This window comes from Mastomys coucha, unplaced genomic scaffold (assembly GCF_008632895.1).
Source record: "Mastomys coucha isolate ucsf_1 unplaced genomic scaffold, UCSF_Mcou_1 pScaffold20, whole genome shotgun sequence".
Lineage (NCBI taxonomy): Eukaryota > Metazoa > Chordata > Mammalia > Rodentia > Muridae > Mastomys > Mastomys coucha.
The window spans coordinates 37,643,304-37,661,137 of NW_022196903.1; the positions used below are offsets into that span (position 1 = coordinate 37,643,304).

The 17,834-nt window shown below is 41.6% G+C and overlaps 1 protein-coding gene across 1 annotated transcript in view; it reads right to left on the reverse strand.

Annotated features, from left to right (window-relative positions):
- Positions 1–4,124: 4,124 nt before the first annotated feature.
- The window catches only part of LOC116098817 (TRPM8 channel-associated factor 2), a 21,281-nt gene continuing 7,571 nt past the window's right edge, over positions 4,125–17,834 (reverse strand). Inside the window, exons 3-8 of the mRNA XM_031381696.1 lie at positions 10,585–11,582; positions 10,192–10,289; positions 8,987–9,200; positions 8,115–8,354; positions 6,967–7,304; positions 4,125–5,783 (exon numbers count right to left, since the gene is read on the reverse strand). Of these exons, the coding sequence (XP_031237556.1) occupies positions 5,532–5,783; positions 6,967–7,304; positions 8,115–8,354; positions 8,987–9,200; positions 10,192–10,289; positions 10,585–11,582 (2,140 nt within the window). The 3' untranslated portion in view covers positions 4,125–5,531. The remainder of the gene's footprint in view (positions 5,784–6,966; positions 7,305–8,114; positions 8,355–8,986; positions 9,201–10,191; positions 10,290–10,584; positions 11,583–17,834) is intronic.

Sequence of the window (17,834 nt, forward strand, 5' to 3'; positions counted from 1 at the left end):
AAGGCCATCCTCTGCTACATATGTGTCTGGAGCCAAGGATCCTTCAAGGTACACTCCTTGGTTTGTGTTCTAGACTTTGAGAGAACTGGGTAGTCAGGCCAGCCTAAGTTGTTCTAACGGGGTTACAATCCCCCTCCACTCCTCAAGTCCTTCTGCCAGCACCCACACCAGGTTCCCAGTCTGATGGTTGGCTCCAAGCATCCACATCTGCATTGGTCAGTTGCCAGCTGGACTTCTACAGGAACAGCCACAGGAAAGGAAAGTTGGCTCTTGTCCACAAGCACCTCTTGACCATGGCAACAGTGTTGGGTTTGATGTCTGCAGACATGATGTATCCCTAGGTGGGGCCATTCCTGGGTGGCCCTTCCTCCAGTCTCTGCTCCATTTTTTGTCCCTGTTCTTCCTTTGGACAGGAACATTTCTGGGTTAAAAAACTTTGAGATAGGTGGGTAGCCCCATCCCTTAACCAGGGGCGGTGCCTATCTACTGGAGGTGGTCTCTACAGGTTCTCTCTCCCCCTTCTCTGGGCATTATGGTTAAAGTCAATCCCGTTGGGTCCTGGGTACATCACATTTCTCTGGTGTCTGTGACCCTCCAGTGGCTGTCCCCAGTTCTTCATCCCCCTTGCTATCTATTTTTATTCGATTTTCTGACCTTCTGTACCTCTCTCACATTTCCTCCAGTTTCTGATACTGCCACCCTTATTTCCTCTTCCTCCTTTCTCCATCCCTTATCCCCTTCTCCTTCCACCTCCCACTATCTCCCTGTTCCCCCCTCAATACAGAACTGAAGCATCCACCCCCAGTCTATTCCCAGCCAATGCACCAAATATAAGACCCTTATGAGCCTTAGCTTACTAGAGACCCCCTGAGTGAATCACATGGAGCCTGATCAATGCAAAGAGCATGAGGATTTTTATTTCAGTGCACTGAGGCTGTCTCAGACCCTCAGGAAAGGAGGTGACCCCACACAACTTGTTTAGGGAGCTTTTATACAATTTTCAGGGCAGCAGCCATTAGACACAATGTGATTGGTAGAACAGTGAGACTTTTCAAACTGATTGGTCTTTAGGTAATAAGGTGGCAAGGACTTACCTTGTCTGAAGATGGGCAAAGGTCCACCCTGCGAAATGTGTTCCGACCCGAAGATTGTTTCTCACCCTGTGTTCTGAGGAATGTTAATTAGCCTTTCCCTTCCGGAGAGTTCTGCTACCTTCCTAAAGTTCCTGAGCTTATCTTATTAAGGAAATCCCTGGTCTCCTGGTGTTTTTCTGAGATGTCCTTGTCTATTCAGATCTTACATTCTTCCACCCTTCTATGCTCCACATGGTCAACACAGAGCATTTTAAACAGCGAACTGCTAGAGTCTTGGTAGACAACACCAACAGGCTGAGATATAGATTTTTAGGTTGCTTGGTTTTAGTGAAATTATGTAAGGGCAAAGTATTTTTGTTCTGTTGTTGTAGCCACCCCTTCCATACTAGTATAGCTCACTGACCTGATCTATAACTAGTACAATTCAGAATGGCTCTTCATGACCATCCATTCACTCTACCTATTCACATGGTCTATTAAGGATCAGCCAAGAGAAATGAAAGTTGTATTTCTGAGGAGTGAACTGCAAGGACACCCTAAAGGCTACATCCTTGATAAAGTTGTCTCCTGCATCCAACTTATATTTATCTGACTGAAACACACAGCACCTTAAGTTTCTGTCCCTGCAGGAACAAGAAAACATTGCTTTTTGCCTGAACTCCATTTCTAAGTATAGACAATTTATTTTTAATCACTATGAGTGGCCTTACTTGATTTGGTTTTCCACAGTGAGGATACTTATGTTGGATGCTAATTTCCCATAACTTATCTTTAATGGTTCAGTTATTGAATATTGATGTTTTGTCTTTTGCTCTGTATTGTAATGCTAAATACCGGCTCACAAGGTCAGGTTGCCTCTAGGGATGAGAGATTTTAAACCTATGTAACCTTGCCCCAACTTATTCCTGATTGGTGAATAAAGATGCCTACAGGCTATAGCTGGACAGAAGAAAGCTGGGTGGGGTGTTTGGTTCCTGGGCTTGGGGTCAAAGGAGAGACCATGAGAAGAAGGAAGAAGATGGAGAGAGAAGAGAGCACAGGTTAGGTCAGTAATGAAAACATGACCATGAGGGCTGCCTGATTGGAGTTAAGAGCAGCACAGATGGAACATAGCAAGTTGTAACTCAGGGTTATTGATAGGGAAGTAGACATAATAGCTTGAAGGGTAGATATCTGTGGAGCTCTGGTGCATTAAAGGCTTATAAATATAAAAGTTGTGTGTGTTTTATCTGGGAACTGAATGATCAAAGGCAGGGTAGAAACTATTGGTTGAGGTTAAATATTTACTATAACAATGGACATAGTCATTGTGAGGTTGGACTCATGGAATAAGAGGAAGTAGCTTTTTTCTTGTTGTTTTTATTGCTTCATTCTCTCCTTCCACATGTAACCCTCAATAAAAATAATTTGATTTTCTTATGTAGTGCTTGCATATGTAAAAGGCCTCTCTTTTGACCCCAAGTGGTTAGATGTTCCCACCATGATCCTATAGTGTGGGTCCCAAGTTGACACATCTTTTCTTACAGGGCTAGATTTTATTAAATGTACTACTAAACCATACAGATTATTTTTACTGATATTTAGATAACAAATGAGATATAAGTTGAATTTATTTGTATTTCCAAAAAATTATAGGCCGTTTTTGTTTGCAGTTCAGATAAAGATAATGGAATAGTTAATAGCATATAGTGGAGAAAAAGCTACTTTCTTATGATAAATGTAAGTCATGTCTTATGAGTCTTCATTTTTGAAAATATAATTCTAAGTAGGATATGTGCTTTGTTGGTTTGTTCATTTTCTTTCTACCAAAGAGCAAGCCACTCTTTGATGTCTCTACTCTTTGATGAAGTACAGGGAAGCCAGGTAGACAGAGGCTAGATACAGGAGCAGAGGACAGTCTAGAGATGAGCCAAAGGGAAAGACTGGCATAAATGACATGGGCATCATGACTAGAAGAAAGAGAGAGATGTGTGAGACATCAATCTGGAAATATATACAGGGATCAAAGCATGAAACCCTGCTTTTACTATATATAGAGAAAAAGCAAAAAGTTGGGTGGTAGGGACGTGGAGAGGACCTGGAGAATTGAAGGTATGGGGAATGAATATGAAAAATTTTGAATAAAATACAGTATATGCAAAAACACAATTAAAAATAAAAATAATCAGGGTAGTGTACAACAGAAGTAAATTATTAAAAAAATAGGAAAGAACTTAGAAGCTATCCATTCCGGCACTTCTGTCCCCATCCCTCCACTGTTTCAGACCTCCTTTTCCTAAGAGATTACTTCAATTACATTTTAAAAAAAATATTTCTATGTGCTAGAGAGATGGCTCAACTATTGATAGCACTAGCTGCTTTTCCAGAGGACCTGTTTTCAATTCCCAGTAACTGCATGGCAGGTCACAGTGTCTGTAGGCCAGCTCCAAGCGATTTGACACCTTCACATAGATATACATACTGGCAAAACACTAATGAACATAAAAATAAAATAAATAAATCATTAAAAATTATTTTCATAGCCATGAGTAATATGCTTACATTATGAAATTTCAAAGTGTGAAATATGAGTATGTTATGAAATTTCTAAACAACAACAAAAAAATGAATAACTATCTCTCAACTGTCTCCTGGTCCAACTATAATGATTAGGGTTTTGGGCAATATGATCAAGCTTTTTTTCCTAATACCAAAGGTAATGACTACTTCCAGTCTATCCATTAAAAGTCTATGACTTACACTTAAACACCTTGACCTAAGTCATCTTCCATTACAAGAAGTAGTCGAGGTTAGAAAGTACAGATCAGATGTGCCAAGCTGGGATCCTGTGCTCTCTTCCGCTATGAGTGAATCAAACCCTTCCAAACCAACTTGACTCTTTATGTTGACAACAAAGGAGAACTGATGAGGCTTTGACTTAAAATAAGAAGGGAGCTCGTGAAAGGGAACTAGCCAAAGCAAACTAGTGCCCTGTACAGGGAGTGACCAAGCCAAAGTGTTTAGTTTAAGAGAAATCACAAGAAAAGTAGGATTTATATCTAGCATTTTCATTTTTATTAGTTGAGAATTCCATACATGTATATACTAAGGTGCTTTGATCAAAACCATTTCCCATGTCCTTCTCTTTCATCCCCTATTCCCACATGTCAATTCCCTCCTAAATTCATGTGCTCATTTTAAAGTCCATAGTGTTGCCTATGTGTGTGTGGGCGTATCGCCCGCATAGGTAGCCTCCCAGGGACCACATAGCTGAAGAAAGCTGACTCCCTTCCAGCAGCCATAAACTGCCAATAGATCTCTAACAAGGGGTGGGACTTCTGAGCTTACTATTATTTAATATTTTTTCCTAAATAAGATTTCTAAACATAGAACTATAAAATTGTGAGCAGGAAAAAAAGTCTGTTTTTAATGTATGCAAGCATAATCTGTGGGTATTGCAGCCACAGATAATCAACCAAGGGCACAAAGACAAGAGGTAGAGCCAGGGTCTCTCTGCAGGAATGAGAAGATACCATCACTGGGCTCCAGATCCTACAGAGAGGTGGTATGTACAAGGTTAGGATTTGGTTTGGTGTCTTAAATAACCCATTAATTCCAGCATTAATTAGCTCCCTGCTCACCTCTCCCTCCCATTATGATTAAGAATACCATCAGATTGAGAAATGAAATTCCTTGGTTTAAATACTTTTCCAAGGCTGGTTTCCTCTCAAGACAGATGAATCTTGAAGTAAAGGGAAGATTAGTTGATGAAAACATTCAATTAGTATTTAGTCAAAATTCAATAATGAACATAGGAAAGCAAGTCAAGGTCATTAAACTTCTATCTCTTGAGCAAATTTTTGTTAACGTTATCAATCTGTTGAAGATAAGATCTACAGTCTGTGACTGTTATAGACATCTGTGAAATCTGACACCTTCTCTTCTCAGTCTTGACTATAGAAGTTGTTTAATAGCCATGGCATTTTCTCCTGTATGATAAGGAGATACTAACTGATGAAAGATTACCCATGTAACTGAGAGAAAACACTGTACACAACTCTTAGGACAACACACTTAACTGTTCCTTCTGTGTCAAGAGACTTTAGTGACCTTTCATATAACAAGTATTTTCTTAGTGCTTTTCATGTGCTGGTTATCTGCTAGGGGATACTGGTGGTATCTGAGGAAATGATCCCTGAGTTTGGGATGTGCTGATGGGATGTGAGACATTCACTAGGGTCATTATCACAAGTAGCTTTCACAAGAAAGCATGGAATGATATTTAAAACAACCCAAAATATGTTTTAAAGCCAAACAAACAGTGGAGAAAAATAGTTAAGGCAGTGAGTGTCTCAAGCCAGAACACAGTAAAGTTAGTACTGTTGTCATGTCTTATCCCACCCATTTCACCCAAACCCAAAGCCCTTCCCCCAACCCCAGCAGGCTCCAGGGTCCCTACTACTCCCTCCCCATGTACATCCTCAGGGGGTGATCCTGCCAGGAAGGATAGTAGGACAGGTCTTCAGCCACATCCTTCTGGATAGGCCAGCCCCAGGCTTCAAAAAAAGGAACCAGGTTCTTCTGCACTTTTTCAGAGAACAACTTCAGCCATATGTTCATCTTGCACTCATTGTCTTCAGGAATGTGATAAATGGTTTGGTACTCAGCAAAGAGGTTGATGAATGGCTCCCACCCAAAGGCCTCCTGGAGCTGGAAAGAGAAGGAAAGGGAAGAATGTGGTATTGAATTTGCCAAAGTGACTGCTGTCCCTGCTTGCTGTCATAGGTGTATCTGACTATAAGTGACTACTTCCTATCATCAGCTTCAAACCCAGTTTGCCCCACACCTGGTCCCCTGTCTCCATATAAATGCTATCTCACTAGATCCTAATTGCGCTTGGCCATCAAACTTTATCCCTCAATCTAGTTAAGTGTTAATAAATTATAGTTACTATTATTAGCTTTACTTTAAAAGAATGTATTATCCAGACCATAAGTGCTTTCTCCAGCCTGACTGAGTTGACATATCTTATTCACTTTTCAAAATCAGTTAAGGGGAAAATTAGAGTGTTGCCATCTAAGAAGCCAGGGCTTGCTGGTAACTCCTGATTCTCAGTTCTAGATCTATCATTTAAGAGGGTTTTGCTTTTGGACATGGTGGTTAAATTCTTTATGACTTATGAGCCCCTGTGACAAGTGAGCTTTATAGACCCTCTGCATAGGGTTGCAGTAGACAGTGCACCAGATCTTCCATGGTCAGAAGCTTTGATGACTTGACATGTAAATTGAAAGCACATTGTTGAGAGGGGGCAGAGAGAAATGATTTTCCACAGGAAAGGAACTAATCTTGTGACACCATTGTTCTATTGGTTGGTCACTATTTATTCAAACAGTGCTTCTGCCTCTAGTGGAGTGGTCAAAGCCTAAGAAGCTTGCTAGTAGATTTACTTCCTAAAATAGGAATACAGTTGTCCAGTATATCCCTGCCATTATAAGAGGCTGTTAATAGTCACTCATCCCATAAAGATGAGGATAACAAATCAATGGCAAGTGAGAACAAGACTGGTGACAGACTCAGTGATATCTGATACAGAGCCTTCCCTCTACGTCAAAGTTCAGGATAGCACAGATAAACATGGTATGTAATTTCTCAGAATACTTTCCATTTTCATGTATTTTCCAAAAATCATGGGTCGGGGAGTGGGATAGGTGTCACTTGGATTATACAAGTATATAATCTAAGAAGTACCACTAGTGATGCACACTCAGCAGTGGTGGTAGTGGTGGTCTCAGATTTGTGGGACTCATATAGGAGTTGGAGAACTCTAGGGAGGCAGGCTACTACATGACCAAAGAGTCTGCCATCACCATCTCCCTGAGTCTGTGCTTTGTACCTGCAGATATGTCTCCAGTGCTGTCCAGACATTCCAGTTATGCAGGGGTGCTCCCTTCTGAAGGTGTTCTTTAATCCTCTTTTCTCTTTCTTCAGGTTTCAGTTGAGGGTGGGCCTGGGCCCTGGGAATCCCCAGGACTGTCTCATGAATGTAGACTGACCAGAGATTGCAGGTCGCCTCGGTGGTATGTGGGGGGAACTCCCAACCACGGCACTGCTGATTGTGGCCCAGCTCATGAATGGGTCCCCACAGGCCCTTACTTCTTATGTCCGCCAGACTGACTAGCTCCTGCACGGACTCCACATGGCACATGATGGGGTATCCTGAATGCATCCAGCCTGGGGAAAGAGATGCAGCATGAGAACGGGGTCTGCTTCAACTTTCTCCCTCCATCCCTTCCACTATTGTGCTCCTACAATGCTGTCTATATCCAGTGATTCCAGATATCTGAGCTGTTGGAAAGCACATGGTTTTCCTCTAGTAATTGACTCTTTTCCAAATTCTCCCAACTGAGCCTTGGCCTTGTCCTCACTCTGACCCTAAAGAGTGAGAAAAATCCCTTACATAACTGTCCTCCTTGGAATTTGATGCAGTGTTATTTAGGCTTTCTGTGCCTGTTCATGTCTGGACGAGAGAAAATAGAGTAATCTCATTTTTCCCCAAATTGGCATTGCTAACCAGATTCGCATACATAGAGATAGTTTTGTAGGTAAGAATTTATCTTCATTATATGAGAATCAGGACTGAATGGTTTCCTACATTTATGTATCTTCTTGGTGAAGGACTTGGTACCAGTACCTACCACAGACATCTTTATTCACTCTTCCTTTTCATTTTTCAATCCTGACTTCTACCTGAAGACTGTAATCCATTTTGAATATTCTTTTTGAAAAGATCTTCACAGACACTGGTGACCACCCAGCACCGAGTTTCTGGTCATGATTACTGTCTTAGGTAACTGCATCATGGAAGATGTCAGTGATTTGCCTTTTATTTGTAAACATCTGTCATTTCCATCATGGTCCATGATTTTATGCACCCCCCTTGTACATTAATAACATGATTATGATTTTCAACTCTTGGAAAGTACAATAAAGTAATAACAAAATGAATTTTGCTCACTAGGAGCACTCCCCTGGAGCACGCACCTGCTGATATCTGCACATCAGTGACAATTCTCTCAGGTCTTTTGAAAGGGAAGGGCTGGGCTGCTAGCCTGGCCACAGCCTGCATAATCTCATCCCAGAGTTGGAGCAGAGGCTCTGGATCTTCCAGAGTCTTAAGGTTTGCAGTTGGCACCGTCAGGATGACATTGTCTGTGGCCAGCTCTCCCCAGGGGCCCAGGTTCTTCTGGATGCAGTTCTTCCACTCCTCCAGTGATGTCTTGCCTAGAAATACAAAGCATGGAGCCTGCCACCCATTTCTGTTTGAAGAGAGAGAGAGAGAGAGAGACAGAGAGACAGAGAGACAGAGAGACAGAGACAGAGACAGACAGAGACAGAGAGACAAAGAGACAGAGAGACAAAGAGACAGAGAGACAAAGAGACAGAGAGAAACAGAGAGAGACAGAGACAGAGATACAGAGATAGAGACAGAGACAGACACACAAAGAAAAATACACACCGAGACAAAGAGACAGACAGACAGAGAGATGGAGAGAGACACAAAGACAGAGAGATAGATACACACAAAGAAACACTCACACAGAGGGGGGGATTTTCCATGAGGAGAGGGTTAGGAAGACAGATAGACAGAGATAGACAGAGAGAGGAATTACAGAAGAAAGTATTGATATAACCTGCAGTCATGCAAGTCCATAGGCTGCGGGTGAAGGACAAGTCATTCGACCCCTCTGTTGTACCCAAAGTCTCCATAGACACAGGGTGATCCACCTCCTGCCTGCAGACCCATGTTGACTAGCTCTGTTTTTATTCTCTCTACTGATCCTTACTACCAACAACCCCACAGTCACCGAGACACTGATAGCTCAATCTTTTCTCAGTGCCCAGTGTATACTCACCTAGCTTGTAGTATGGGGCAGGCACTGCCTTTGTGATGGTAACAGATACGGGGCCAAGTTGACAGCCTTTGGGCACAATGATGTACAGGAGACCACCCCAGAGGCAGGAGACTGACCGTTGGGTTTTGTTCATACAGCACTGGTAAGTTACCACAGGGGCTCGAAACAGTTGTATGGCCTGGCTAAGGTCATCAGTGTGACATCCAATCTGCACCTGGACAATTTTATCACATGAAGGGAAGTACAACACTCAAGAAGCATGCAGGACTTTGTTAGGTGCTTGTAGAGGGTGGTGATTTTATATGAAACCCTAACTTCTCCCTTCTGTGAAGGATGCATACAATCTATAAGGCTATAGCACTACAATGGCTTCTGGACTTCCCAGAAGTTTAATTAATTTTTTAGGGATATAAAACAGTCCAACAATGGATTTCCATTTGATATGAGTAAGTGGGCTGATCACCAGGCATAACTGATAAGGGACTCGTGGAGTCTCATTACCAGGCAGACTCCTGATCTTTTGACATGAGACTTAAACAGTGGGTGGCTCTGATGTTTTAAGAGAGGCATGGAATCCCACTCTACTCTTTGTGAACAGATACACGTCCATCCAGATGCTACAGCATCAGGCCAGGAGGCGGAGAACTCATTCTCTCCTCTCAACCCTACTTGCTCTTTCTAGAGTCATGGGGTTACCTTTTCCCCTTTGTCTGATTGAGGTAGATCAATCAGAGAGAGCCCCTAATAAGTTGAGGATGGTTGCGCACACCTTTAATCTCAGCACTTGGGAGGCAGAGTTTGAGGTTAGTCTGATCTAGAGAACAAGTGCAAGGAGATCCAGGGCTACTCAGAGGGGGAAAAATCCTAATTGTAGTAGGAAATGATGCTCAAAACTAAGAAGGTGAAGATGTAAAACTCAGGCCTCTGCTACCAGGAAAACTGGTGGAGTGCTCGTATATAAGAACACTGCTCTTCCTTATCCATCTAAGTAGATAAGATTGTCACACATGGAAATTAGACTTAGAAAAGAGCTTGGGTAACTAATAGCTTGAACTTTCTGCTGTTCCATCTACAAGAGGGCAGAATAGCCTTCCCCCTGAGCTCCTGCTTGAAAGACTCAGTAGGAGATATACGAACACGTGTGTGGTTGTGGAAGAGTTTGGGTTGTGCTTGGGAAGGTGCCGGTTCTGGATGACTTGCCTTACCTTCAGACCAGCCGAGGCAGCAGCTTCAGAGACAGAGATCTCTGTGCTTTGTCCCTCCAGGAGGTAGAGCCCAGTGCTCATCCAGACATCCTTGTCACCTGACAAGTCATAGAGGAGGCTGAGTTCTGTTATGTGTTCTTACATAGCCTGACTCTACTTGGAGCCTTCCACACATTCAGCTTTCCTTTTGCGAATTTCCAAGTTATTCATTCACACTTCCTGGACCTACTCGTCCCTGGCTTAACTAAGCACAACCCTGGCCCCCACCTTCTTGGAAAGATCTAATAAAGTATGGAGCTAGCCTTCCTGAAGATCAGAACCTGGAAAGAAGTTAGCCAAATCCACCTTCTCTCAGGCCAAGAATACTATGAGCATTCTCTGCTCACGCCATACCTGGGTTGGTTCCATTGATCTCCACAGTAATGGGGTGTTCTGAGGAGCAGAGATTGGAGGAGGAGCAGGTCTGAGTGCCAAGGTTATGGGCTATCTGGGAGCAATCAGTCCCAGAATGTGCCAGCTGTGTGGCTAGCTGGAGTAGTGCAGCCTCATAGGAGTGACTGGACACTGGATTATTCTTGCTCACAGCTGGGAGGCCTGACTGTCGCAGCATTTTCCTCAGGATCCGGTGCACAGATAAATAAGCAGGAACTCCCCGTGCAGGAATCTGAAGAAAGCCTGCCCCATCTACTCCGAATTTTCCCAAATACCTCTTTTCCAAGTTCCCATCCTTGTGTTTCAACATAGCCTGGAACTCAGAAAGAGCCCTTCGAAAGTGGTAGCTTCTAATATCTATATGAAGGAGAGGGAAACAGCCCGGGCTGAGGGTCTGAGGCAAAATGCTGAGGCCAAAAGTATTGAGGATGACATTCCCAGGGAAACTACCCAAAGCAGAGCTCCCTGGGTTCTGGGAAGCCCACCACCAGGACTGACCACCAATGAGCAACCCTCCACCCTCTGCTACAAACTCCTGTATTTTCTTGGCCTCCTGGTCACTATAAGCTACACAGCAGTACACACACATATCGTTGGTCAAATGGGACTCCAGGCTGCATTTCAAGCCGTGCTTCAACAATAGGGAATTCAGATTCTTGAGACTTTTGTTCACCCCAATATTATCTCTCTGGTCTCTGGACAACCAACGTATAGCATTGAGTAAAAAGGGTTCCATCTTAGGAGCCCAGAGCATGGCCTCATGGGCAGCCAACACCACACGACCACGGCCATAGCGGGCAGCTGCTAGGAAGCAGCTAAGGAAGGAGTTGTCGAGCCCCACAGGGAAGGCCAGGGGCCCATGCACCAACAACTGTGAGGGGACACCCCCGGTCCTGATGTCCAACATAGAGATCCCATCCAGAAGCTGCTCCTGGTCACGCCCGAGCTCCTCCCAACACCTGGGAAGAAGATGAGAGAGATGAAGAAGATGTATTCAGTAATGAGCCACTCATTACAGCCCTCTGAGTGAAGAAAAATGACATAATTTGTATCAATCTTTTGTTTCTTGCCCATATTATTTTGGAATTTAATAATGTATGTCTTATTAACCTAATGATTTTTTTTTACCATCTCACGATTAATCACATATCCATTGTTCTATATTTGCTCTTGCTTAGCAAGAGACAAAACACATGTGCTTCTTATACTTGAGGTTTCCATATATTTGAAGAGAGAACTAATGATCGTATTCATATACCCTAAAATCCACACTATCCAAATAAATCTTTCCAGGAATTCTTGATTAGTCAGCCAAGTAAATATTCTGTCTCAAATTTTAAACATTATTAAAGCATATAAACAGAGCTGTACAACCCAACAACCTGATAGAGCAATGCCTACTATGCTATGCCTCTTGTGGTGTGGATCCTCAGATGTAAGACCACAGAACTATCACGCAAGGCTCCCCACAGGCTTGCTCAGAAATGAACTAGTTACAAGTAAAAAAAAAAGTTTCTACTTATTTATATAGTTATATAACTTTTAGAAATTTTCACCTAGGACTGGTGAGATAGCTCAGAGGATAAATGTGATTTTTACTGGGCTTGGTGATCTGAGTTCAATACCTGGGATCCATGCAATAGAAGGAAACAAACAAGTCCTGGAAGTCCTCTAACCATGGCATGTGTACCCACCCACATCCACATCCATCACATCTGACTCCCCCTGTCTCTCTCTCTCATGTACACACATGCATGAACACCACACAATACTCTCTAAGTGTAAAAAGAAAGTTAAAAATCCTTACTTAAATATTATAGGAGTATTTACTACCCTTTACTGAGATGTGGTCAACATAAAAATAAAATTTTAAAAGGTTTTGTATTTCAGGAATTAAAAAAAAATTTATATAGGAGATGGATTAAATGAATCATGTTAACCTTATATAGTAAGTCAGTAATTAGATAGTATTGGAAAGGCTTAATGGAATGTAGAAATTAGACCCCTAAGAGACTGAGTTAATTTCTTAAAAATGCCAAAAATCCAGAAATCATTAAACATTGAATTTGTTTATTTTATGTATGACTGCTTATCTGTATGTACACCTGCGAGCCAGAAGAGGGCATCAGATCCCATTATAAATGGTTGTGCGTCACCATGTAGTTGCTGAGACATGCATGGCATGTACTCACTGATAAGTGGATATTAGCCCAAAAAGTATGGAATACTCATGATACTTCCCACAGACCCTAAGAAGTTAGCAAGAAAGAATGCCCAAATGAGGATGCTTAAAGTCTACTTAGAAGGGGGAGCAAAATAATCATGGAAGGCAGAGGGAGAGAGGGACCTGGGTGGGAGAGGGGAGGGGGAGGGAAGAGGAGGGGAAAAGGGTGGCAGAATCAAGTATGCTGTGTGTTTGAGGGAAGACAGGAGAGAAATCCAGAGGGCCAGGAGAATAAATGGAACTATGCAGCTGTGGGGGTGAAAGGGTGGAGGGTGCATGGTAAGGGAACCTCTAGAAAGTCCCAGGGACTTGGAATGGGGGAGGCTCCCAGGATTCAATGTGGATGACCTTAGCTTAAATGCCCAACAGTGGGGATATGGAACCTGAAGAAACCACCTCGAGTAGTCAGGCAGGGTCCCCAGTGGAGGGATGGGGACATTAACCCACCTACAGAACTTTTGACCCAGAATTGTTCCTGTCTAAGGGAAATACAGGAAGAAAAATGGAGCAGAGACTGAAGGAATGGTGGACCAGTTATCCCAACTTGGGATCCATCCCATGGGCTGGCACCAATTCCTGACACTATTACTGATGCTATGTTGTGCTTGCAGACAGGAGCCTAGCATGGCTGTCCTCTGAGAGTCATGTCCTCTCAGCAGGTGACTAAGATGGATGCAGATACTTACAGCCTAACATTAGACTGAAGTAAGGGATCACCAATTTTAGAGTTAGGGGAAAGACTGAAGAAACTGAAGGGGATGGAAACCCCATAGGAAGACCAACAGTCTCAACTATCTTGGACCCCTGGGAGCTCCCAGAGACTGAGCCACTACCCAAAGAGCATTCATGGGCTGGTCTGAGCACCTTGGCACGTATGTAGTAGAGGGTTGCCTAGTCTGGTCTCAATGGGAGAGGATGCACCTAATCCTGTAGAGATGCAGTGCCCTAGGGTTGGGGGAATTATCGGGGGGAGGGCATCTTCTCAGAGGTGAAAGGATTGAGGGAAGAACTCTGTGAGGGGGGACCGGGAAGGGGGCAACATCTGGGATGTAAACCAATAATATAATTAAATATTAAAAAAACCAAAGAAATCAAACCAAACCAATCCAAAACCAAAATAAACAAAAAACCAAAAAACAAAAACCCTAGACATTGAAACAGGATGTAGCCCATAACTGTCAAAGTAGCTCCTGAGATCATCCTATTAGAGTAAGAGCCCATTTTAACCATTTTTATATAATTCTGTCATTTCAACTTTAAAACCAACACGCTTTTAAATAAAAATCAAATATTTCTAAATGTAAAATTAGTTAACTCATTTAATCAGTAGAACAGTGCAGAAAGGATGGGCCTCACGTACCATGTCTCCCTCCGTTCCATATCGTTACAAAGAGCAGACAATTTGACTGTCTCAATTTCATCATGTTGTTTTCAAACAAGCACAGCAAGTGTCGTGTGAGTTCTGGGGTCAGGTTTGCTCTTTTTCTGCCTGAAGCCTGATGCTGCGTTATCCTGAACTGAACTACAAGAACTGGTAACCTCTCTCCTGTGATCGCTTTGCCTACATACCACTCGTATGGCTTTCATTAATTTATGTACTTTCCAAATACTTGTTGGCCTCAGTTTTTTTTCACACAGTGGGTACTTAAAACTGAGAGAGTAGGAGTTTTAGTTTCTCTGGTAGGCAGACAGATGGGACAGTAGCCAGGACTAGGTGATAAAGAGATTGAAATTCCAGGATGGCTGGTTTCTTCCTCACCCTCCTAACCAGAGACAAAAAATCTTATCAGTTTAAAACAAAGGCCTGTGGGTTTTTACTCCCATCAGTAAAGGCCTCTCTGAGGGACTGGCCCAACAAATTCGAGGTCTGATCTGGATGTGTTCCTCAAAAGCTGTGGGCTGATCTGCTATTGTGACTTTTCTGTGCCAGTCCTAAGTTAGGGAAGGAAGATCTCTCAAATTTTTTTTCTCCTAAACAAACTCCAGACACAAGGAGGGGTTTCCCTGCTCTGCTTTTCAGAGGTTTCTGTTTTTCAGTGTATGTGTGTGTATATTTACCCCCAAACGTCTTCCTTTACCAGATGATTCTGTGTGCTGTTTGAGATTTTTTTCTGCTGCTTTCTTTCACCCTAGATATTCTTCATGCCTTTTCATTTTTCACTGGCAGAACAATCAAGACTCCAGGGTGGTATCAAAATGAAACAGTAAACTGGATAGATATCAAACAGGCATTGTCCAAGGTGTAGGCTACAGACATTAACAAGTGATCCGGTAACTAACATGGAGATGGTCCTAGGTGATGTGCCCAGGAACTGGAGAAGTATGGTAAAGTGAAATTCTAAGATAAATGTTTAAGTGGGGCTGGGAGAGGGTTCCTGTGGTCAGGGTGGTGGTGCTGAATTTGTGTAAGGAGAATTTGCATCATAAGAGATGAGAGACCTATGATAGAAAAAGCAACTTGAAAGTCAAGTCTTTGATATTAATTGATATTAACTTGATATTAATTTGATATTAGTTTTTTTAATAACCAGATTCCCAAATACCTAGATATATTAATTTCAATACATTTGATGCCACAGGTTGTGGTATTTGCATAGCTAGAGAGTGCTAAATTATTTCAAAAATATTAATTGTGTCATGGAACAACGACTAGAATGTCCTTTTTATTCCCTCTAAAAATACAAAACTGTAAAGTTCTGCATATTCAACAAAAGGAAATAATTAAGTACTTATGGAAAGTTAGGACCTTGTATTGTGACTGAAAATCTCAATAATGAAATTCTTTTTAAAACATTAAATTATTTAAAGACAGAACATAAAGTAGGAGTATGTAATGACTCCCACAATTGGATGCACAGTGATGAAAGGCACATGTAGATAAACACTTTGTGAGTCACATTAACAAAAACTACAAACATTCCAGTACCTTCACGTTACGTTGCTTTTTCCTTTGTCTTTTGCAGGTAATAAAAGCTAGCAATGTGAAAAATTATTTTCACAGCAGTCATCTCTGTGACGGTTTAAATAGCATTGCAGAGAACTTAACAGGTATTCACCAAATTTTGTGTGAACTAAGTAAGAGGTACTGTATACTGGAGAAAGGGAAAACTAAATGCACTCATTTTTTGCTCTTCCAGTCATTGCTTTGCGCATAAGTCAGCACAAATGATACTTGATGAGGTCAAGTAGCTTGCTCATGAACTCAAAGCAAAGCAAAATGAAACATTAGGACTGAGCTCCAAGCCTATTTGCCTGAAGCCCCGTGACTTTAATTAAGTCTTTCTTGCCTATAGCAGAAATATTGTCAACAAATAAATAGCTAGTTAGTAACATATCGGCAAATGTATGTATCACAGCATAAAATTATGGGAGCCCAGAGTCTAAAACTAAAATGGTAGTAATATTCACTGATTTTTAATTAGAAAATGACATATACATAAAGTTGTTTGTTAAGGGGAATTTATTTCTTGCTTGCATAAGAAACTTGACTGAGACCTACTAACTGCCAAGGATTACCTAAAGTTATTAAAAACGGGTTTCACTTTCATTTTTTTCTCTAAAATTATAAAACAATACCTAATGTCAGTTTTGATTTCTAAAAGTATTTGCCAATATATTGGAATTAAATTAATTAAAAATAAATGTATATTTTAATGTTTTTAATTCAAACTCAAACATTTTATGGATATATGTAAATATGAGTATATTAAAATATATGGATTTTATATTAACAGAAATTATAACTTTCTTGGATTATTTGGCAACTTGCATTTTTTGCATATTAGTGCTTTCAAATGTTGCTTTGAACTGTCCTTTAATTATTTAGTCAAATCCTCATTAGTTGAAAAGTAAAAGTTCAGTTTGGAAAGGAGGAGTTGGTGTTAGTGGTTTATCACACGCCATGATAATGATTATATATACTTTTGTGTATTCAAAATTGCTAAGAGGACATTGTAATGTCTTCACTGTGAGCAATGATAAGTGAGGTAAAGAAAACACCCACTTATTTTTTTACTTAAGTATGCGACTTGTATATAATACCTGTATATACACCATGGCTTCATATTGTCCTCCATATATATGTACACACACACATTAAGATAGAATAAGTAAAAAATAAAAATCACATGGAGGGATCCACAGCTCCAGCTGCATATGTAGCAGGGGATGGCCTTGTTGGACATCAATGGGAGGAGAGGCCCTTGGTCCTGAGAAGCCTCTATACCCCAGGGTTGGGAAATGCCAGGACAGAGAAGCAGAAGTGGGTGGGTTAGTGAGCTGATGGGGGTCAGGGGGTGGGATAGGGGGGTTTCGTAGGGGAAACCAGGAAAGGGGATAATGTTTGAAATGTAAATAAAGACAATATCTAATAAAAATAGAAATAAAAATCAACATAAATTGTGTTAGCTGTCTTTTTGTCATTGTGACAAAATGCCTGAAGAAAATAATTTAAAAGAGGAAAGATCATTTCAGTGCAGGTCAGCTGGATCCATTGTTTTGGGACTGTGCTGAGGCAGCACATCCCAGCTGGGAGCTTGTGAAGCTTGCTCAATTCATGGATGCCTGGAAACAGAAAGAGACAAAGAAAGAAAGAACAGGGCAGGGAACAAGATCTGCCCTTCAAGGGAATGTCTCAGTGCTTCTGCCATTGGCTGTGGTCCATGCTCTAGTTTCTACAGCCTCCCCAAAATGCCATCAAATTATGAATCCATCTACCAATTAGTCCACTGGTGAGATCATAGCTCCCATGAACTAAAACCTCAGACCTTCAATGCATACATCTAGGAGGGCCATTTCATACTAAAATAACAACACTACATCAGGAAAAGGATGGCATCTTACTATAATCGAGAAGCATTTTCCTGCTGTTAAAGGCTTTAACAAGATAAAGCTATATACCCAGAAGATGCTCCGACATATAATAAGGACACATGCTCCACCATATTCATAGCAGCCTTATTTATAATAGCCAGAAACTGGAAACAAC